General features: G+C 61.4%; 1 protein-coding gene across 3 annotated transcripts; it reads right to left on the bottom strand.

Moving 5' to 3' along the window:
• Positions 1 to 288: 288 nt before the first annotated feature.
• ASPSCR1 (ASPSCR1 tether for SLC2A4, UBX domain containing) lies at positions 289 to 17369 on the bottom strand. Of its 3 annotated transcripts, none has more exons than XM_075562388.1 (16): positions 17221 to 17369; positions 16283 to 16338; positions 14507 to 14621; positions 13942 to 14042; positions 10082 to 10139; positions 9046 to 9119; positions 8434 to 8860; positions 3758 to 3897; positions 3545 to 3626; positions 3254 to 3320; positions 3058 to 3120; positions 2913 to 2965; positions 879 to 930; positions 710 to 779; positions 454 to 635; positions 289 to 388 (listed from the first exon to the last, which is right to left on the bottom strand). In XM_075562388.1, the coding sequence occupies exons 1-16, from the start codon at positions 17320 to 17322 to the stop codon at positions 375 to 377; spliced, it is 1656 nt and encodes a 551-aa protein (XP_075418503.1). In that variant the 5' UTR covers positions 17323 to 17369; the 3' UTR covers positions 289 to 374. The 3 variants fall into 3 exon arrangements, with proteins under 3 accessions (XP_075418503.1, XP_075418504.1, XP_075418505.1); XM_075562389.1 differs by lacking the exon at positions 17221 to 17369 and adding an exon at positions 16808 to 16945; XM_075562390.1 differs by lacking the exon at positions 16283 to 16338 and having other exon boundaries at positions 17221 to 17340.
• Positions 17370 to 22544: the final 5175 nt, after the last annotated feature.

The raw sequence follows: 22544 nt of genomic DNA, 5'->3' as shown, positions 1-22544 counted from the left end.
TGTGTGTGTGTGTGTGTGTGTGCGTGCGTGCGTGTCTTTCTCTACCTGGGTGGCTGGGCAGGGGGGGAGTCAGGCCAGCCTGGGGAAGGACCAGGACACAGGGGAACAGTGACCCAGAGCCCACCATATGGAGCCCATCAGACTGAGGGCGGTAGAGTGGCAGGCCAGGCTGGCTCTCATCCTGGCTGGGGAGGCCCGACCTGGGCTCCCAGGGCTTTACCCTGCTCTGGCCTGGCTTTGGAGTCTCCTCTGTCCCCTCTGCACAAACAGAATGAGAGGACTCTGAGCAGCACACCATCTTTATTGCCATGGGGGGGGGGGGTTTCCTTTGGCTTGTGGGGTCTTGGGGGCAGGGCTTCTCTGGCTGCTGGCTCTCACCTCCTGCTGGCTGCAGACAGACAGGATGAGTATCACCCCAGGCTCCTGGCCCCCCGCCTCCTGCTGCCCAGGTACCTGGCAGTTTCAGCCACTTGGGCACCTTGCCCAGACTCCTCTGGGGGGGCCGGGCTGGCCCTGGGGCAGGCTCAGGGGAACTCAGGGCCTCTTCAGTGCTCAACTTGGCCTCAGACTCGCCAGGCTCAGGGTCCAGGGGTGCTGGTAGGGAAGGCGGGGACCCAGGCGTCCTGGCCATACACCTGGAAGAGGAGCGCCCAGTGCCAGGATCAGCAGCACCTGGCCTTCCACCCCACTGGCCCAGACTGGGCCTCACCTGGCCACCAGCCTGTCAGCCGAGGATGGGGAGACGGTCTGCTCCAGCAGCTGGGGCGCCAGGTAGAGGTCTGCGGGAGACAAATGGCCTCAGGCACTGGCAGGACAGACCATGCCCTGACCCCCCCAGGTAAGGTGAGCAGAGGCCCAGGCAGCAGGCTGGCACTTACCCGATGGCTGGTATGTTCCAAAGTGCACAAGGGCGGCAGGGAAGAGGTCTGCCTGGGGGGAGGGAGGTGTGCATGGGTTGAGCATGCCCACCCCCCAATCTTAAAGAGAGCCATGGCACCCTCTGGGCCCCACCTAGGAGATAAAGCTGCCTGTGAGGTAGGGACAGAGGCTGCATGCAGTGATGGGCCTGAGCAGATGCGGGCTACACATGTGTGACCTCCATGGGGGCCAACCAGCTAGACCAGCTCTCCTGGGCTCCCTCTGTGCCCCAGGCTGTGGCCAGACAGATAGCAAGTTTCCCGGGCCAGGGGTGCTGTGTGAGGCCAGGCTGCATGGGGTCCTGTCATCCGCTCCACTCCCCGCCTGTGGGCAGGCCTGGGGTGCTCCTTCCTTCAGGCAAAAGCGTGAGGGTGGAGCACTGCCCCGAGGCCTAGTGCCAGAGCTGGACAGGGCTGTCCGGGGAGGGTCTAGGCACCCCTCCTCCACCACAGCCTCCCTGGCCCAGAGGAGCAGGATAGAGGATGGGGTGTGGGGGCTTCCTGGCAGCAGCTATGCGGAGGGAGAGCTCTCAGGTGGCCTGCCCAAAGGGACAGCAAAGGCTTGCTGGAACTTCAAAAGTCGCCAAACAGAACCTCTGCCCAGGGACAACCAGGGCTGGGTCGAAGTCTGATGGGGGCTTCAAGGTGGACACGCCACAGAGGTGAAGACAGCTAGTGCGGGGGTCTGCTGGACAGGGCCATGTACACTCACTCCCTGGCCAGGGCCCAGGTGTGTGCTAGGCCTGGGGTCTTGATACAGGGATCCTAGTAGCATCCCCCAGAAACCCAGTTGGGCTAGCTGGACCACAGGATGGCCCCCATTGAGGAACAAGTCTCTTGGGAAGGAAGGTGGGGCATATCCACCACCCCACCCCAGACTTCACAGCCTCGATATTGCCCAAAGCTTCCCCCTACCCCCAAGAAGGGTGACCCTATGCCAAGTTTCTCTACCTTGGCACCAGGAGAAAGGAGGCAGGGAAGGCCCAACTCCTGGGCTGGAACCTCAACTGCCATGGGCCAGGCAGGGTCTAGGGGTGCTACCCTGCCCCTTCCCTGAGCACAAGGAGATAGGGGACTCAGTCTACACCACAGGGGCCCCTAACCAGCCAGCCTCCCAATTGGCCTGACTCCCTAAGGTCCTCTCAGAAGCTCCACCCATGGGCTCCACAGAGCAGTGGAGGGTGGGCAGCACCAACCCTCTGCTCATTCACCAGACTGACACTTGTGCCCCAGCCAAGACCAGCTGGGCAGGGGCTGGGGGTCTTGGGAAAAGGCCCAGGACTGAGGAGAAATGGCAGGCAGTCACCACAGGGCAAGAGGGCCGCCCTTGAGGGAGGATGCCCATTGAGAGGAGAAAGGTGAGCTAAGGCGCCAGACACCCTGCCCCACTCCCCCCACCCCTGGCAAGCAGCAGCACCAGCCGGCTGACCGATGAGAGGAGACGGCTGTGGTCGTAGGCTGAGTCCCCTGGCATCAGCGCCCAGGGCACTGGTCCATGTTTACCCGGAAGGGGGCCCCAAGGGCGAGGGAGGGTACCATCCGGTCCTCCTGCACCCTCGCCCCAGGGCTGTTCCACTCGATGTGGCAGTCCTGCCCAGCACTGCCTGTGGCCCTGGCCCTGCTATTAATTAGAGGCCCAGGGACTGTGGGAGATTGTGTCCAGCTGAAGGCTGGGCTCAGGGCTGTAATCCCTCATGGCCAAGGGCCGGACACACTGTGCTATGGACGGTGCCTACAGGGTCTGCAGACAGGCAGGCCAGCGGGGCCAGCGGCTAGGGCAGCAGCACCAGACTGCCTGCCTCAAGCTGACCCCACAGTGGGGACCAAGGGGAGCCCTTAGAAAGGATGTCACAGTGTCCCCATCTGGCCACCCTGGTGCTATGACAGCTGCCAGGAGCCCCTCCATGGCCCACCCCGCCTGCCTGGCCCCCTGGAGGTGGCACTGATCTCACCCTTCCTGGAGCTGCTGCCACCCTGTCCCTTTGCCCCCAGTACCTCAAAGAGGGTCAGCGTGTTGTCCACCAAGACAGTCTTAGGAGGGGCGATGACTGCAAAGAGAGGCAGGTCCCTGTCAAGACCCCACAGACTGCTAGTCCTGCCCACCCACTGCTGGGCAGGGAAGGAGAACCAGGGAACTCACACAGGTAGAAACTCAGCGCAGGGTTCCCCAGGTGGCTTCTCACGAAGTCATGCAGGTCCCCCACTGGGGGGGGGGGGGGATGGAGAGATGGTCAGATGGCACCACAGCCTCATCCCTACCCGCACCAGGATGTCCCAGCCAGCCCACGCTCAGACCCAATGCAGGCTCCCTGCCGCCCACCTGGCCACACCCTCACCAGTCTCGCTGGGCCGGAAGAAACCCTGCAGGATGTAGCGGTCAGGGAACAGGATCCGCAGAGCCACCTGGCCAGACAGGCAGTGTCACCAGGGTGGCCAAGCCCACTGGGCCACCCCTCTCCCTGGTGTCCTTATGCTGGCCCTGTCCTCAAGATTGGTGGGGACCCCTGTTGTGGCCATGGAGGACTATGCTTTTAGGGAAGTGGACTGCCTGGTCCTTCCGCAGCACAGCCAGGCGGGCCCTCAGGAGGGAGAGACTCAAGAGCCCCTGGCCTTTAGGGGTGCCCGACCTTGGGGTATCGCTCCAGCTTCTCCTTGGTCTGGGCCTCCCGGTAGGACTTGGTCACTAAGGGGGCTTCTTCCAGGCGCTTCCTGGGGATACAGGGAGGGGGTGGGTTGGGGGCAGGGCCAGAGTAGACTCCTCCCACACCTACTCACCACCAGGATTCTGAGGGGTGGGGGCTAGGGACAGGGAGGGAGTAAGAGCTGAGGGAGGGGCCCACCGCTCGCTCCTGAGCTGTGCCAGGCGTCGGCGCACATCATCCACGGTCACCTCGAAGAACTCCTCGGGCAGCTCCTCGGGCCAGGCCTGCAGCAGCCCCTCCAGGTCGGGGTGGCACACCACGGGCTCTCGGGCCACAGGCTGCGCAGAGCAGAGCCAAGCAGGGCAGGTGATAGCAAACCCAAGCTTCTCAGAAGAGGACGGGGAGCCAAGGTCCAGGGAGCTGCCCATGGTCATGGGGCCCCCACCCCCCAAGGCAGGACAGGGTGCCCTGGTCTGGCCACATCAGGGTTCCACATAGGGCAGCTCCGACCCCACCCAGCCTGCTGACCAGCTCTCCCCTTCACAAGCAGGCAAAACTTCCCAAGGGAAAGGCAGGCTTGTCCACACTTGGACCACAACCAAAGCTGGAGGGCTATCTACTGGGGACCCCCAGCTTCTGGGCACCCACCCCACAGTAGTATCACTGTTGACCCATGGTCAGTGGGTCCCTGCACACAGCCAGGTCCCTCTGAGACAGGGCATGGGATGCTCCCAGGTGAGGTTGGCTGAAACAGTCGACCTGTTGTAAAGCCACAAACCTCCCAGCCTCTGCGGGCTGTATGCCATCCCAGCCCCATGTCCCCAAGGCCAGGCAGTTCAATCTGAGGGGGCAGCAGCAGTGACCCCAAGACCAGCCCTGGGGCTTCACCCTCCTATCCATCCTCAAGTGCACAGGGCCTGCCCAAGGGCCACTTCAGCCAGTTCCCAGAGCAGAGGCCAGAAACAATGTGACAAGAGCGGTTCTATGCTAGAACTGCCCCAGACCCCCTTCTTCCCAGGAACCATGTGGCCTGGGGATGAGACCAGCTGTCACTGGACCCCCTGAGGCGCAAGCTCACCATGGACACCCTCCCACCTTTAGTCACAACCGGACCTTGAACAGAGGCAGGGCCCCAGCCCAGGAGACGAGCCAGGTAGCTGTCAGGAGCTTGTGGGCAGACACAAGGACATGCACAGACTCTGACACCCCCATGGTCCCTTTCTTGACCCAGTCTGGTGGGCTGCAACACAGCCCCCACCATGCCAAGAAGACCTCAGAGGGTGGGGCTGCCAGGCCTGTGGGCGCCATCAGTGGCAGCTGAGATCCTCCTCCCGAGAGGAGTGTTCCAGAACCTGATGACACATGGGGGAAATATGTCAGGGACTACTTGGGGTGACCTCAACCCCAGCCTGTCCGTGTCCCCACCCCAGGAGTGCGGGTGTGGGTCCATCTGTGAGTCACCAGAGAGCTGGCCAAACCTCATGCTCCCTCCTAGGGGCGGGTGGCACCCTGTGGACTGGCCAGGCAGTAAACCCATCTCCTACAGCCGACGTCCTGCCCACACCATCAACTCCTGATACCACAAGTGCCCCAGGCGGGCAGAGGATGAGGTGGGTGTCCAGAGGATGGGGGTGGCCAGGTCTGCTGCACCCCTGCCCAGCACTGCAGCCTTTCGGCCCACTGCTGGGGGCCAGCTTGGAGGGGGATGAGTTGGTGGAGGGAGCGTGAGGGATCATCCTGTGGGTGATCAGCTTGGTGGCGCAGAGGGCCACCAGTGATCAAGGGGGTGCTGCAGAGGCAGGCCTCTGGGAAAGTGCTGGAGAGGCTGGCAGAGGAGCGCAGGCGGCTCAGCATGCAGGCTCCCCAAAGTGGGACAGCCTGGCTCCAGGGCCAGTGGACTTGGGGCAGTAGACCAAGATCCCCACAGCCCAGACAGGGGCAGCTGGCAACAGAGACTGCTCTACGGAGACACTCGGGACACAGGCCAGCTCCCCAGCTGCTGTCACACAGCCACTGACACACTGGTCTGGCCACAAGGGGTCACACCATGGAGGAGCCTCACTGGGGAGAGGGGTCAGGCCTTCGCCAGGCAGAGGAGTGGCAGGAAGCCAAGGGCCCTCACCCACAAGACCTAGACTCTGCAGCATCAGTAGCCCCTGGGAAGATGGGACAGCCAGCCAGGCCTGGGCACCACCCTCTCACCCACAGCACACGGTAACCCTGTTGCCTGTGGTGCTCTGGGCCCCCATGCCTGCCCTTGGGAAGGTGGAAGATGACAGGACAGCAGGTCACCCGGTGCCCAGGGAGCCCCAGGCCCCTCGTGGGACAGACACGTTTGACCCACTAGCAGCCTACATGTGCCTGAAAAGCCTCAGAGGCAGCAGCCGTGCCTGCTCGGAAAGGGGGTGTGTGTTTCAGGGACTTCAAAGGCCAGGCCAGGGGGCGCCACTGGCCCAGCCCCCCCCCCCACACACACACACAAGGGAGGACCTTCTAATAATTACTGACATCAAAGGCAGAGCCAGCGGGCCCGCCTGCCTGCCCGCCCCCGCTGCCTTCCGCCCCATTGAAGCAAACCACACACAGAAGGGCCTCTCCTACTAATGGGGAGCCGGGCTGCCTCCCTCCTGATTGCTAACGTGCACCTTTGAAGTCCCCCAAAGCCTGGCTTCCTACTCTCCCAGGGGACCAGAGGGACAGAGCAGATGGCATGTGCTGGCGCCCTGGGGCGAGGCTGGCGGGACTCTTGCACAGCAATCAATCAGCAGCACGCCCAGATCAAAGGGGCAGCACACACTAGGGACCCTCCCTGCTCTGCTCCTCCAGCCTGGGGGGGCCCTGCCAGAGACAGGCCCCCCAAAGAGACAGCCAGGGGTTGGCCAACTGACAAGGCAGCCCCTGGGCCCCAGAGACTGCGGGGGGGGGGGTTGGAAGGGGGGCAAGGTCTCTGCCCACTCAGTACTGACAGGAAGGGAACACGGGCAACAACAGGATGGGGAGGCCCCTCGGGGCAGGGGCCCACAAGGCACAGCGCTGGGGAGAAAGGCTCCTCCTCCTGACCACCACAGGCCGACTGGCCTGCATGCACCCCAAGTCTACACTGCCTACCCTGAGCCCAAGGGCAGAGGCTGAGGCCCCGAAGCTGAGGTGAGGCCAGCAGAAGGCAGGCCGGGGATGGTCAGGAAGGGGCTCTGCGTGGGCCAAGGGGCCAGACCAAGGTAGAGGAGAGCTGCTTCATGCCCACTGTCCCCGAAGCTACAACATGCAGGGTGTGGGGCCCCAGATGGGCAGGCCCAGAGAGCCCAGCCAGTGTACCGGCCCCAGAGCACCACTGCCTCAGAGATGATGTCCATCTGTCTGTCCATCAACCCAAGATATAGGTTGCAGCCACCTCTGTGTTTCAAGGGTCAGGGATGCTGCGAGAGACATGTAGAGAGACCCCGCCGTCCTGGGTCTGCCTACGAGGTTGAGGATGCTCCTAGCCAGTGCCTGTTGACGGCTTATGGGGGACAGGGGCACATGGTCCATCAGGATGTACTCCCCTCGTCAGGGAGCCTGGGAGGGGTGGCAGTGACAGCATCCAGAAAGTTGAATAACAGCCCAGACTCCCCAGTGCACAGCTGTGAACAAGAGGCCCCTGAGAGGCAGTGCTGGTTCTCCAGGGATGAGGGGACGAAGGTCGGATGGGCAGTGCGCACGGCACCTGAGCACAACCACCCCATGCCAGAAACACAGAAAACACACCTGAGACATTCACAGGAAACTCCCAGAAGGTTCTTGGAAAGGAGGCTGCAGAACAGTGCCCTCCTTTTCCTCAGTGGGTCCCTACCTCACACTACCTACCAGGCCCCGTGAAAAAAGACCTTGCAGGAAGACCGAGCCAGAGCTGGCAGAAGAGAACCCCAAGGCACAAGCCGGAGGAACTCTCTGGGGTGGTGGCCACCCAGCATGGGGAGGAGGCCGTAACTGGCTGAGGCCGAGCAGTGTCCTTAAGAGGGAAACAGGTGACTAGGGGCACGGGAAGGTCACGTACAAGAGAAGACCCCCAGGGGGGAGCGGGTATGGAAGGAGCCTGTGTGAAAGGGAGAGGCGAGCATCAGAGGGTGTGAGAACATGTATGGGAGGGTGTGGAAGGGAAAGAGTAGGGAGGGGTAGGAACAGGGGAGGGGGTGCAGGAGGCTGGGCTGTTGTGGCCCGGGGAGGCTCCCACACACACTCCCCATGTGGACCTGCAACGGCAAGCAAGGTAGCGTGTCCCCACAAAGGTTGCAGTGTGGGGCCAAGCCCATCCAGCGCCGCTGAGGGGAAGGAGTGTGCGGGCAGCTCTGTGACTTCAGGCCTGGCCGGGCCAGCTGCCCATACCACCGACCAGTGACAGCCGTGCCCCACACAGCTAGCACATCTCCAGGAGCGTAGGCCTGCAGCAGGGCTGGGCTCCCACATTGGGCACACTGACCACCTGCCTCAGCTTTCAGCCCCCAGCCTCAGACATGGGCTCCCAGGCGCCCAGCTGGATGCCAAGCTGGGCCACAAGGTGGAGAAGGGGCTGCTGCTGGAGGCCCCAAGGGAGGCATGGCTGATGAGGTGAGGCCAGAAGAGGAAACAGCAGGGCAAGACTGTGGGGTTGCAGGCTGGAGCTAGTGAAAGCCCACCTGCCCCCTGGGGCAGCGTGACCCCAACAGCAGCTCTAGGCGGGGGGGAGCCAAGGCTGCTCCTCCAGCAGACTGTTGGTGATGGGAACCCTGCAGGTCACAAGGAGCCAGCACTCACCCAACGATAGCAGCTGGCTTAGTGCCAGCCTGTCCCCACCCCAGACTAAGCCCGCGTGCCCACGCGGATGCAGCAGCAGGACAGGCCCCACCGTCCTTCCTTACCGACTCAAGTCCCGGTGGGGACTCAGGGCCTGGCTTCGACCTCTTTGGCTCAGATGGACCTCCAGGGCAGAAGACTTTGGGTGATTTGGTGGACAGTGACATCAGGGTACAAGCAGAGCCAGAAGGGCCGCCCAGACGCTGGCCCCCTCCAGAGAAGGGAACGAAGGGAGGTGGCGAGGGTGCCTTGGCATCTAGCTGTGGTGGGCAGTCTGCTGGTGTTGGGCTCTGGCTGTCCTCGCAGCCAGGCCTGGAGGGTCCGGCATCCTCTAGGTGGCTCAGATCACCCCCACTGAGTCCCCTTGCTACCAGGGGAAGCATAGGGTGGCTGGCAGCCTGATCGGTAGCAATGGACAATGCAGGACTGCCAGGGGCCCTGGCCCCCATGGGCTCTGGTTGACAGGATGAGCTGCTCGCCTTCGTGCCGAACCTGTGGGGAGAAGCCAGAGTGTGAGGGCGCAGGCACATCCCCACTACTCTGACACCAGTGGGGGCCTGCCCGTGCCACCATGGCAGCCCCACACAGGGGCACTGAGGGCTAGGGTCTCCGCACACAAGGCTGAGAGAGGGTTTTCCTTCCCAGGCTCGGGAGCTAGCTGTGCTTCCTCCCCTGACCTGATGGTGGCGCTGCCTCCTGTGAGTCCCAGCGACTGTAGTGTCGTCCTCTGCAAGGCTTCTTGGCCAGTCACCTGAGGGAGGGTGAGGGAGGTGGCACAGGTGAGCCAGGGTAGGTGGGCCACACGCCAAGACCCCAGACCTCAAGGAAGCAGACCTTGGAAAACCACAGGAAGCCCTCAAACCTCCCCCTCCTTCAAAACCCTCCCAATGTAGGACTGGGTAGGGGTGGGGTGGGGTGACCTCCCAGGCCTCAGTGCCCCCCAAGCCCTTGGGGCCCAGCAGCAAGGCCTGAGCCTGCTCCTCCTAAACCCCAAGGCTCCCCCATGCCAGCTTGCCTCAGCTCCCATCACCCACCTGCAAGTCCTGACTTGTCACCCCCATTCCCAGGGGTATCCTCAGAAGGGCCCCCCAGTCCCTCCTGCTGGGCATCACCAGCTGCCTTTTGCCCTTGGGACAGGCTACAAAGGACACAGAGGGACTGCCCCCTCGGGGGAACACTGGTGCTGAGTGGGTCCTCTAGGAAGGAGTGCCAAAGTACACCCCCCAACCTCAGCACTCCCCACCCCCACCTCCTCCTCCTATCCTTTGAGGCTCCAGAGGCCACGTGGGTCTGATGGGGGCCCAGTGGGATACACAGCCATCTGCTCGGGGTCCACTGGGCCCACCCTGGCTGGGAGGGGCACCCTGCCAGAGCGGGAACAGACAGCCACTGTGAGGCGGGGGCGCCGTGTAGGGCAGGGCGCGGGTGCCAGGGCCGAGCCCGCCCCACACTGCTCTCAGGTTTGGGAAAGATCAAAACATGAGCAAAGCAAATATTTATTAAAACGAAACCACTTTTGTGACTCGGCTTCGAGCAGCGCTGCGAAAACAAACAGCTGAGGGCGGCGGCGGGGCTCCAGGCTGCTCGGCAGCAGCAGCGGCTTTTTCCATGAAACACACCACGCTTTCAGAAGCTGCCGCTGCAGTGCTGCCAGGCCCGCCTGGGGAGAGGGGCTGGGATGGGTGGAGGGGTGGGCGGTGGGCCCTGACCTACCTCGTCCCTCATGTACACGCACACAGGCACTGCCTCATGGAGCTGCTCCAAGCACCCCCTAGAAGGAGACGGAGTATCATGTGGGCCACTGAGGCTGAGGCCAGGACACCCAGGGACCACCTGACCCTTCAGCATATGGTCTCCGGCCCCAGGCTGGCATGCTGGGCGGGGCAGCCAGGAGGGTGCAGAGCCGGGGATGTGGCCCACAGCAACCATGGGGCCCCTGTTGGGCTGAACTCAGCAGGGTGACTTACAAGCTGCCACGCAGTTTTCACCCATGATTCGCTAAGGCCACCCTGGAGGTGCAGCAGGCTCAGGGGTTCTAAACCACCACCCCGGGCCTGGCAGGCCCAGGACAGGACACAGTGGGACAGCCACGCTTGTACGACAGCTGTGAACACTGAGCCACAGTGACTGCCGTCCCTAGCCCCCCTTGAGTACCCCAAGTGGCATTAGGAAGGGAGGCTGGGAGCCGCAAGCACACACGCTGAAGCTCCCAGCCGGCAGACCAGGAGCCCACACACTCCTGCTGCGGGGCACAGGCAAACTGCTGCCCAGGCCATGCTCCCTGCTCCCCCTGGGTTGAAAGACAGACAGAAAGGCAGACAACTTCCAGAGGCACCAAGTGCCATGCCCTGTGGCACAGGCAGGGGTGGGGTGGTGGTGGTGTAAGGGGCAAAGCTGCAGCCTGACAGTGTCACGAGAGGCCCTGGCCAGCCAGCAGCTGCCCTAGGTCAGCCGAGAGTGACTCAAGACAGAAGGTGTCCACCAAGAGACGTGGATAAACACTCCGAGGATCGTCCGACAAAGGGCCATTGCTGAGCAAGTCCACCGACAGATGGCAGGCAAGCAGGATACAGTCCAATGGAATATTTCTGGCGGTATCCAGGAACAGACGACGGACACACACAGCTCCGTCCGTCCGTCCGTCCACACCACGGAATACAGCCACAGCAGGCTATCACCTGCCGAAGCGCGTGTCTGGCCACAGAGAATGACGTGCTGGCTGGCGTGGGCCCCGGCTCATCTTGCCCACTAAGGGCCGTGACTGAAGAAACCAGACACCACAGGCGAGACTGCGTGCTCCACATACAGGACAGGCGGTGAGACGGGGGGGGGGGCATGTGAGTGTGAGCATCCTCCAGTGGGTGAGAGGGTCCTCAGGTGACCAAAATGCTCATCACTGTACACCGAGCCACACCGCCAGGGAGCTGGCCTGCGTTCTAACCAGTTACAGCCATCCGCTCCATTCTGCACACTGCACACAGCTGCGACGACACTTCATTACACAGGAGCGTGTGCCGAGGCCTGGGGCCCACACTATGAGCACTGACCCCAGGCTAGAAGGACACCCCCATCTCAGCCCCCCATGGGGCTGACACAAAGGCAAAGTCTCAGGCTGTGCGGACACGCACCCCTCTCCCCCTTCATTGCGGGGACAATGTTCCCAGAGGTTCCAGCCCCACCGCCCGTCCCGTGATATGCTGGCACCCCTCCCCGCCTGGGTGGCACACTGGGCCCAGGGGCCTCCGCCTGGGACAAACCTGGCTCCCATGGACGGGAAGAGCTGAAGACATCCCAGCCAGGGAAGGGGCCTTCCAAGAGGCAAGGCGCATGGGGGGCTGGGGCAGCCCACTTTTTCCCAGACCAGCAGATGAACAGACGCTGGAAGAGGCCTGGGGCCACTGCACCCTTGTCCCCCTCCCAGCCCTTTCTGGACACTATGTCCAGGCAAGGCGGCCCCCAGCCGGTGCCAGTGCCCAGCCCCTCTGTAATGGCCGGCAGGCCCCTGGAGGCCGCCACCAGGCTGCGGCACATCAAAGGGCCGATGTCTTTGAAGTGTGGCTCCGTGGGGGCGGCAGAGGCCCGGCCAGCTGGGGGGCTGTAAACATGTCTTGAGCGGCTGAGCTCCGCACACAAGGGGAGGGGCTGCAGCAATAGCTTCCAGGCCTCCCCTGGGCAGCAAGGACACTCCCCCCACACTCTCTTACACTCAGGAGAGCAGGGCTGCCCACCCCCCCCCCACCTTGCCACCCATCTGCTTGCTGGACCCTACTCCCTGGAACTAGGGATCCGCTTACCCAGGGTCCCCTCCACAGACCTGCAAATCTAGGCTCTGAGCACTGTGTGTTGTTGCTGTGCTGACCATATGGCCAGCACAACCATGGGCCGGGATGCCCTGGGACTGACCCACGCCAGAGCACGATGACCAGCAGGTGGGACCCCAGCACCAGGCTGGGCCAGGTGTCTGGCCCCGGAAAGCTGAGAGTAGCCCAAGATGTCTGAGTTTAGTTCAAGTAGAGGGGATGGCTGGGGGGGGGAGGAGGGGAAGGGAGAGGAGTAAAAGGGGCCTCGGGCAAGGACGATGTGGTCACGCAGCAGGGCGGAGGCTGGACACACATCTGCTGTGCACACTCTAGGAAGTCGGCCGGGTCACACAAACACGGCAGCGGGCTCTGGGTCCTGCTGCCCCTGGATCCCCACAGGTGTCCGGGAGCCCAGCTGTCTGCCCAGCGGCCCACCAAGGGTTGGACTGGTGTTGACACAGGACAAGATGTACAAGTGCCAGGGGCTTCTGAGACGCACCACAGCGCAGCCCATGAACACAGGTACGACATCTGCTGTTGGGCAAGTGCCCTGTGGACACCAGCTGACTCCACTCCAACAGAAGCCCTGTTGCTGATTGACCACAGTCTGGGCTAGTTGTGTAAGGGAGAAGGCAGGGTAACCCGCAGCCTTGCCCCCCACACTCACCATCTGGCACTGGGTGGGGCCTGAGGTCTTAGGGAAAAGTGCAGAGCTGACCAGCAGGGACCCAAGCCCACCCCTCTACCCCACCAGTCTGACCTCGGCCTCGATCCCAAGCAGCCACAACACGTGAAGCCCTGCGCCTCTGCCGCTGCAGGCTGCACGGTCAGAATGCACTGAGGGGAGATGGCACTGTGTGGAAAGCCTGGGCTGCTGCCCACACACTCAGTGGGTTCCAGCCCATCAGCCGCCTGAGAAAGACCAGGACAGTGAGGCAAAATTGGGCAGTCCCTGAAAGGACAGGTGACTGAAGTGACCCCCACCTCAGTCTTTGGCTCTTAGGTATGCCAGGAGAGAACTCAGAATTGCCGCATGGTCCACAAGACAGCCCTCAGCGCTGGGTCCCCCACCCCCCATGCCACCACACTGTGCGGACAAGCCACCCCCACAGCAAACCCCAGCTCTGTCCACTCAGCAGCCTGCACAAGCTTTCTGTGACCAGCACATCTGATGCAAACAGGCGGCCTCATCTTTACCTCAAGCAACAGATGGCTGTGTAGTTAGCAGCCTGGAGGTCACCCCAACCTGACCATGCCCTGGGGCGTGTGCCTGCACCCCTCTGGGGCATCTAATTTGCCAAGCAGAGCACCAGTCCCGCCATCCTGGATTCGCACTCTCCTGAGAGGTGGCCGGGGCGAGGCCAGCTGACTACGTGTCAGACACTGCCAGGCTGGGCACTCCCAAAGCCACCTCCTCGGCCTGCAGCCAGCCCAGCCACCCACCCGATACAGGCATGGAGCCACAGCCCTCCCCTCCCCCCAGGACAAATTCCAGGGCATCCCTGTGGGCACCAAGGCTGCTGCCACACGGCCCACTGGAGCCTGGCTCCTGTTGCCATCCACAGAGAAACCACCAACAGCTCAATGCTGGTACATGAACCAGGCCACACACATCGCAGACCAGGGAACCACCCAAACAACACGGAGTTTCCGCAAGCACACCCCCACGAGCTGTTCCCCGCAGGACCCCAGGGAGGGTGTGGAGAGCCCTTAGTGGCAGCCAGGCTCACAGGCCCTCCATGCTAGCTGGCTGACCAGGCCACGGTCACTCACCTGGTCCTTGGGAAGTGGTTCAGGAGCTCCCAGAGGGTGCAGCCAGCACAGAAGGTGTCCTGTAGCCGAATGCCATCATCCACCTGCAGTGCAATGCGGACCTGCGGGCATGCACGGGCACATTGCTGGTATGAAAGTGGCAGTTGGGCCGAGGCCAGGAGTGGCCACCAGGGGAAGAGGCTAGAGGCTGGAGGCTGTGTCCCTCCCCAGGATGCACTGAAGACTGTGTGTCCCCGTGTGTGTAGGTGATGTGGGCTCTGCAGGGCTTTCAGGAATCGGTTTTGCAGCAGTAGCTTGCCAGGCCTTTCTTGCAAGGTACCACAGGGTAGAGGCAAACCTCTCTCACCTCAGTGGCAGCTGAGCTTACTCACTGCCTCCAGGAGGCAGCCCTTCCCTTGTGGCGCCCCGATGCCATTTCCCCAGCAGAAACAGCAGCTCAGCTCGGCGGGGCCACTGAGGCTGTGACTGAGCAAGGCCAGCCCAGCCCAGTCAAGGCATGGTGCCCCCACTAGCTCCCCCAACGAAGGACCCCCTGCACAAGGGGTACTGGGAGCTGAGCCCCTACCATGTTCTCGGGCCCCTCTCGGCTCCGGGCAGCAGGCACCATCTCTAGCTTGGCGTTGTTGGGCAGGTTGGAAAACCTCCACTGCAGGGAGAGATCAAGCACACTCCTCTGAAACCTGTAAAAGACCGCGGCATTGGTCATGCCGCACACGGCCCGTGAGCCCCCGCCACACCATGTCCTCCTCGTGCTGTCCCCACCCTCACACAGCCCTCCAGGTCCCCAGGAGCCTTCCAGCATGAAAAGTCTCTACAGGGCCTCAAACATGAAGGGTGGGAAAGGCAGGTGGGCCAAGACACATCAGCCTCCAAACCCCAACACTTGAGCGAACTCAGCGGCCGGCACTGTTCAGAGCGTTCTAGAATGCTGCTGCTGAGGCTTAGCCAAAGTTGCAGGCACTTGCACTGGCAAAGCCAGCCCCCAGCCAAAATGACCAACTGCCCACATGCAAACTTCCTGCTGTCCCTTCCTTAGGGGCTAGGCCCAAAGAGGAGCAGCAGGCAAGCAGGTGCCAGGAGAGTCGTTGGGGGTGCCCGCTGGACAACCTCCTCCTCCAGGAGCCCACCTCAGCATCGCCATCACCAACAAGGACTGAGGGTAGGGCCAGCATGGTGACTACAGAGCTTGGCCCGAGGGCTCTGAAGCCATGAAGCCATACGAGGTGATTTGAGAAAGGGCAGAGCCCCGAGAGGCTTCGAAGCCAGGCTTTGCCCCCAGGAACCTCCACCAAGATGCAGGCCTGCCCGTAAGCAACGTCCCCAAAGGAGGGCTTCCTGACCGGTGTGGCCACACCCAGGCCAGAGACCTGCTCCTCGGACCCAGCTCAGTTTCGTCCAGACAAGGAAAAATGGGTAGAGGGAGCAGGCCGAACAAGGAGACCCAGAGCTGCTTTGCTGTAGACCCTTTGGTGCGTGCAGAGGGGAACAGCAGGTGGTCACAGAGCCCCCTGACTTGGTGCCTCTCTGGTCTCACTGACCCAAACCGTGCCCAGGTACTCCAAAGCCACACAGTAAGGCCCACTGTTGCTGACCTCAAGAAAACCTGCCACTGGGCAGTCTCAGTTCTAAGGGAGGAGGGTGGCAGCTGGCACCCCTTACCAACCCTGCCTCCGAGATGGGACAAAACCTCACTCATGCCCACAAATGTAAATGTGTACTTTTAACGAAAGCTGAAAACTGGGGTTGCTGGGCAGAAAAGCCTGAGTGAAACGGACAGCACATCTAGGGCTTGGCCCATGAGGAGGGAGGGCGCCACGAGGTGGCAGGAAGCCCCGATGTTCGGCCTCGGCCTGCAGAGATCCAGTAGCCTAACAGGGGCTGGGAGCAGAGACACCCCCCCACCCCCCGCCAGCCCCAGATACGATGGTGATTCTGCAAATTACAATGGCAGCAAAATGGGGCAGAAGACCCACGGGCGCCCGCGAGCTGGGACTGGTCAGGGATACATCGTATGTGCTGACGGGCTGCTCTTGTACATCCACCCTTTCCAAACAGAGCACACAGCTGGTGGGTGAAATAGTGACCCCTCGCCTGAAGCCTTCAACCTCAGGGTGGCCACACTGCCAGGCCGGCGTCACAGTAGGAGGCTGGACATGCATGTGACCCAGGGACCAAAAGGGACCAAAAGGCCACCGGGCGCTCTTCTATGTGATGGACCCTCAAGGGCAGAAACAGCCAGAGGCCTGCAATGCTCCTGCACTCAGGTTAACGGTTCCCCACATCCCATACACTCTGCGGTGACCCATACAGCCTCCTCCCGGAGGGGCCAGGCCGCACTCACTTCAGGTCATAGTCACAGGGGTTGAAGTCCTGCCGCTGGCATGTGTCCTCCAAGACCTGGAGGGAGAGGAGAGGGCACTGAGGCAGAGCCAGGAGGCCAGCAAAGGGCAGAGGCCACTTCCTTGCAAGCCAACTCACACCACCCACGGGAACATTCCAACACAGCACGCTGGGCACCACCTGCAGGTGTCCCCTTCCCCCACCCCATCCAAGATCTGCAGACACACAGCATGGGGCCCTCCACCTAAAACTCCACAAAGCTCCGTGGATGACAGGCAGAGAATACATGACAGACTCCAGGGAGCGGACCACACACGCTGCTGGCTCAGCCTGTCCCTGCACACCTGCCCTCACCGCCCCCTAAGTCTCAATCTGTTTCACCCAAGTGTCCTACCTCCAGCTCAAAGCCTGTCACCCTGGACCCGAAAAAGGGGGTGCCCCAACCCAGCAGGTACTCATCTGGTTTTGGTAAAAGCGTGGGAGGTGACTCCTCAAAACTAATTGCCAAGTACAAAGGCCTGCGCACCTGGCCCCAGACCTGTGGGACTCCGAGAAAAGTGGGTGCCCTGGATGAGGGCACGGGTGGGTCTGAGGACTCCACCCTCCCCGGCGGCCTCAGGAGGCTGAGGTGCGCCTTGTCTTCCGGTATGAGGGAGCGCCAGGGTACGCTGCCTCCACCAACCTCTGCAGTGTGGCGCAGCCCACCCGCCCTAAGGCCCCGCCCCAAGGGACCCACGCGGAAGCCCCGGGCCGCAGCCGTGGGGTGGGCGGGGCCTCCCGGCCAAGAGCCCGCCCATTGGCCGCCGCAGGCCCCGCCCCGCGGCCCCTGCTCCTTCCAGGAGGCCTCTCAGCGCCAACCGCAAGGGGCGGGCCCGGCGCCGGCGAAAGCTCCCGGCGGCCCGCTGCCCAGCCACCCGTCCACCCCGGCCGGCGGCGCACCTGCAGCAGCACGGTGCTTGGCGTCACCTTCACCGTATGGCGCCGCCCGTTCGGGGCCAGCACCGACACCGCGGAGCCCCCGCTGCCTGCCGGGGCCGCCATCTTCCGCTCACGTGTCCCGTCGCCGGACGCGCGTTCGAGAGGCGGGACGTCGGGCACTTCCGCCCGGCGCTGGCCCCGCCCCGACGCTCCGCCCACGACGCAGCTACCGGAGCCTCGGGGCCGCCAGCCGGCCAACCTGGGGCCGCAGCCCGGCCAAAGGCCAGACACCCTTTCCCCTCCCCCCCACCCCCCCCACCCCCGGTCTCCTAGCCGCGATGATCGGTCCCCGCCTGCCCGCCGGCGCCCACCACTCTCTTCGCTCGCCTCCCCCAAACAGACCTCCGTCCTCTGCTGTAGATGCTGCCCTCCGCAGCGTGGTCCACTGACGTCCATGCCCGCTGCCCTCTCTGGCCACCAGTGCCCACCTGCACCGCCGTGATGGACCCTGGCCAGGCCTCCTGCCGCTTAACGACCGCATGGGGACAGATGCACCCCGAACTGTCACTGTCCTCCAGAGGGGTTCAGCCTGCCCACTCTCCCAGCCTACCCCCTCTCTGTCCACCTTAGTCATCCCCAGTTCATTCTCAAAATGAGGTTCTTCTGTCCCTGCCCTTCAACGAAGATCTCTGGTGCACCTGGTCCCCTGACTCCTGGCTCCTCACTTCTCTCCCTGCCTTTGCCCTATTCTCGGAGTCCTGGCTGCCTCTCACTTCCATGAGGCCCACCCCTGTACCTGCCTCCTATGCTAGCATCCAGATTGGGCCAGGGACATCATCAAAGCCAGGGACCTATCACCCTCCTGGAGTACCCAGCCCCTGCACACTGCATCCCCTTCCAGCCCTGCTCTCCCTGTGTATGGCCTCACCCCTCCCAAAGGACACACCTCACACCTGTACCTCAAAGTTCCCCAGCACTAAAGACAGTATCCGAGTCCTCACCCCTTTGCTGCTGTCCCCACCCCAAGGTGCCCTTCCTGGCTCTGGCTGCACCTGCATCTCCCGCTCAGGAGGCCCAGACCTGGCTGCTTGTGGGGCCTACCCCACTGACCCTGATCAGGAACCCTGTTTAGCCTCAGACCGGTGGTCCTCCCATCACCCCCATGACTATGCCTGCTGGCCCACTTGTCTCCCCAGATACCGCCCCCCCGGCCTGGGTTACCTTCGACCTTTGTTATAGCTGTTGTGAGGTGCCATTGAGCCCCTTCTCATCGCGACCACAGAATGAAGCACCCTGGGGCCCTGTGCCATCCTCACAATTGTTCTGTGGGAGCCCACTGTGGCAGCCACTGTGTCCACCTTGTCCAGGGCCTCCTCTCCGTGCCGCCCCTCCACTTCACCAAGGATGACATCCTTCTCCAGGGACTGGTCCCTCCTGACAACACGTCCAAAGCCAGTGAGGCAGAGTCTCACCATCCTTGCCTCTAAAGAACATTCTCGCTGCCCTTCCAAGACTTGCTCCAGCAGTTTTGCATATAATTCACATATCACACAATCCAATAATTCAGCGTGGAGAAGAGTTGTACTTCTCACCACAATCAGTTTTAGAACATCTGTTTGCACTTTTGGCAGATATTCTGCACTAATACCACGGTTCAACCCTCAGTGTTTCCTTAGGAGTCACTGCATGGGAACCCGTCAGGCTGAACACCGGTGAGCAAGGTAAGCACTCTTCTGTAGTACATCCTTCAGACCTGGGTTCCAAGGTGCTCCCTGCTGACTGCACCACACCTGCCTCCTTTGTCAGACCTTTGTACAGGTGATGCACACACACACACACCCCTATAAATGCACAGACACAGGCACCTGCTCCTCTATGTAGGAAAAACCGGGAAGCCTGAGTGTGCCCTTGGCACATGGATGGCCTCCTGCCCCACCCGTCACTCTCGCGGCCTCTGGAAGCCTTGTTTGAGGGGTACTGCATGATCCTGGGTCTCTTGAGTCTTCCCCGCCACAAATGTCACAGCCCACCACCAGGGCATCCTTGCTGGGGTCCAGGAGAGTCACACCTCCCGGAGCTAGGAAAGCTCAGGGCTCTTGCCAAGAGGCTTGCTAGGAGATGGGGGAGGAGGGGCTACAAGCTGTTACTTGGGGTGGGAGGGAGTAAGTTTGCTGACTCAAGGAGCTCAAGTTGAGCATCTTCTGGCTGAAGCCGGCTAGGGTGGGGTGGGGTGCCCTCTGGGCATTTATTGGCAGCCCTAAAAGAGCTTTCTAAAACTACAGAGGAGGGAAGAGGCTGACTTCAGGTTGTGCAGAGGCCATAAACCAGATACTGTCCCTGCTGTGAGCCTTGCTGAGAGAGGCTTTCCTGTTACATAATTGCAGGCTGAGCTTTTGTCACCTGCTGAAGTCCTCAGTAAACCCTCTAATATGGAGTCTTGCCTGTGGGCTTGGGTGGCCTCTAATCCATCTGAGAAGTAGAGAAAGCATCATGGGGATTTTAGTTGGTGGCAGGATGGGTGGGAAGATTGAAGCTGGGGGGCGGGGATGGGGCGGGCCAGAAGGTCTGATGTCAGCCTCTGAACAGCCAGCCTTGGGCCAGACTAACGTGGAATCTGATTTCCCTTCCTTTGGCTTAAGTCAAACGCTGCAGCAGGTAAAGTAGAAGGTCCAGGAAAAGAGGAAGACGCTCCCGGAGAGGGACTGATGACACTGCTGACGTGACTGCAATGGCCTCCAACGTGACCACTGTGAGGACGCCTCAGGCCCAGGCTCAGGATGCGTTTTGTTCTGCTGCACACACGGTTCCTGTGAGACCATAACCCGGTGTCACAGTGGAATGACCTGGAAACCGGAGAGAGATTGGAGACCAGAAACCAGGCTGTCCACAGGGCTGTGGCCCCAGGGCAGAGCCGTCTGGATCGCTCAGGCTCTGGCGGCTCCTGGGAGCATTCCCAGCCTTGTGGCCCCGTCACTCCCGACCCTCTCAGGCTAGTCTCTTGCTCGAAGGATACCACTCATCAGATCAGGGCCTGCTCTAATTCAACCTGCCTCTTAACGACAGCTGCTAAGACCCTATTTCCAAGCAGGGTCACAGTCTGAGGTTCCTGGAAGACATGGATTTGGGGATTCACTAAGCCTGTCCCATACACACACCAGCTTGCCCCCTCTGAACGATCTCCCACTCCTGTCACCTCAGACCTGCTCTGGTGGGCCTGGTGCACAGCAGCGTTCAGAGCAGACCCCTTGGGGACATTCCAAGGTCCGTCAAGGCCCTGCACAGACGTGGGTATAAACAGACCCCTGGTTTGGCTGACAGGGATGCTGTCACTACTGCTCTGACGGGTTGGGCCATGTGTGTTAAAATCCACACTCTTTTTTTAAAGCCCCTGGCTTTGGCCCACCTCCCTAGGTCACCAGGCTCCTTCTCCCCGTATACCCCCACCCAGCCTCTCCCAAGTCCCCCTGGAATTCCTAAGCACCTCCCTCATACTGACCGAGACCCCCTTTTGTGTCCAGCACACATTGGCCAGCTGTCCCCTCCCTGAGAGCAGTCTGGAGAAAGGTTCTCTCTGCTTCTCTTCCGCTTTGATTTGATGTGGGTCTTTGTTGCTGTTGAGTGCCGCACGGAGCCCCACACGCCCCACACCCACTGTCTCTCCACGGGCAGTTCAGCGACCTTCAAGCGGTATACCATCATCCTCACCGCTTTCCAACTCGCTCCACCCCCGTGAACATAAACTCACTGCCCTCTAAGCTCAGACCAAATCTTTCGAGTTGCGTAGCCTTCTCACCCCCCTTATTCCAACTTACTCTCTCTGCCCCCCGCCCCATGGACATAAACTCACTGCCCCCTAAGCTTCTGATCGGATCTTTCGAGCTGTGGTCGGCGAGCGCCTAAATTGAGCATGGCGCTCATGGCAGACATTCCTGACTGGTTAAGCTAAACGATGGTTTGGTTTAAGGAAGCCTCCAGGGGATGTTTTTGGTTTAAGACTTGAAGATCATCTCGGGGCAATCATGCCGGGCATTCATCCAGCCTCCGTGGCTCCACTGCATCTGGAGTCCACGAGGCCCTGTGTTCTACAGGTGTCCCCCTCCTTGTTAACGTTCACCCAGTACCACTTTGCATTTACAGAAAGACCCACCTTTGTACCCATTTTCATGGACTGAAAGCACTCCCAAGAGGATCCGGCAGTTCTCCCTCCAGTCCCTCCATTTCCAGCCAAAGAACACCACCACCACCCAGCTCACTGCCGACTCCCGGCGACTGTGGGACAGGGTCCAACTGCCCCTGGGTTTCCGAGACCATCCCTGCTGACAGGAATAGAAAGCCCCACCTGTCTCCTGGAGCCGAAGAACAGACAGATCAATGGAAAGAGGGGCTTTCTATCCTGTCAAGAGTGGCAGCCCTGGAAACCACAGGGCTGTATTCTGATGTTTGGGGTTGGAAGGGGATTTGAGGGTGGGCAGATTAACCACCTTGCTGCCCTCAGCTGAGGATGCCCTCGGAAGCTGGCTCTGCTCGGTGCCCACGGCCAGGAGAAGACAAGAGCTCTGCCCCTGAGTCTCCGGCCTGCTCGGGATCTCCAGCAAGGAGCCACATTGCCTCGATTTCCTGATGTTCGTCTCCACGCTGTCCACCCTCTTCTGTCCCTCAGCACAGAGCACTGGCCTCACCTCCATACGTTGTTCTTATGTGGATAGAAAACAGATCCTGAAAAACAAACAAACAAACAAAAAGAAACACGGATCCTGCTTGTTTCAGGGCGCCCAGGGGAGAGGTCACCCAGGCCCGGCCCCATAGCAATGCTTTGAAAAGCAGAAAATGCGGGGAGGGAGGGGGAAAAAATAAGAGGACCTGATGCAAAGGGCTTAAGTGGAGAGCAAATGCTTTGAGAATGATTGGGGCAGGGAATGTGCGGATGTGCTTTATACAATTGATGTATGTATATGTGTGGATTGTGATGAGAGTTGTATGAGCCCCTAATAAAATGTTTAAAAGAAAAGCAGAAAACAACAAATGTTGGAGGGGATGCGGCGAGATCGGAACCCTCTTACACAGCCGCTGGTGGGACTGTGAAAACCTGCAACCTCTGGGGAGAGTGGCATGGCTGGAGATAGAAACACTGTAGGATCCGGCGATTGTGCTGCGTGGCACGTGCCCTCCAGAAATGAGGGACACGGCAGGGATCTCAGTACCCCATGTTCAGTACTCCACTTGTGCATGGAGAGGGAAACAACCTAGCACCCAGCGTGGGAGGAGGGGTAAAGGAACCCTGGTCCGTGAGCGCTCACAGTGGCCCATAGAGAGTGACGATGGAACTGCCAAACACCTGGGTGGCT

This window comes from Tenrec ecaudatus, chromosome 10 (assembly GCF_050624435.1).
Source record: "Tenrec ecaudatus isolate mTenEca1 chromosome 10, mTenEca1.hap1, whole genome shotgun sequence".
NCBI classification, from domain to species: Eukaryota; Metazoa; Chordata; class Mammalia; order Afrosoricida; family Tenrecidae; genus Tenrec; species Tenrec ecaudatus.
Note: the sequence above shows the minus strand (reverse complement) of the source record. Positions and strands in the feature narration are given on the sequence as shown.

Bases quoted from the DNA above. Each gene is read 5' to 3' on its own strand.
- ASPSCR1 (XM_075562388.1), bottom strand. From the start codon at position 17,322: ATGGCGGCCCCGGCAGGCAGCGGGGGCTCCGCGGTGTCGGTGCTGGCC. The intron at 14,043-14,506 runs GTAGGGGCTCAG...GCATGCCCGCAG, and splicing joins GAGAGGGGCCCGAGAACATG to GTCCGCATTGCACTGCAGGT. The intron at 3,321-3,544 runs GTCGGGCACCCC...CTGTCTGGCCAG, and splicing joins AGCTGGAGCGATACCCCAAG to GTGGCTCTGCGGATCCTGTT.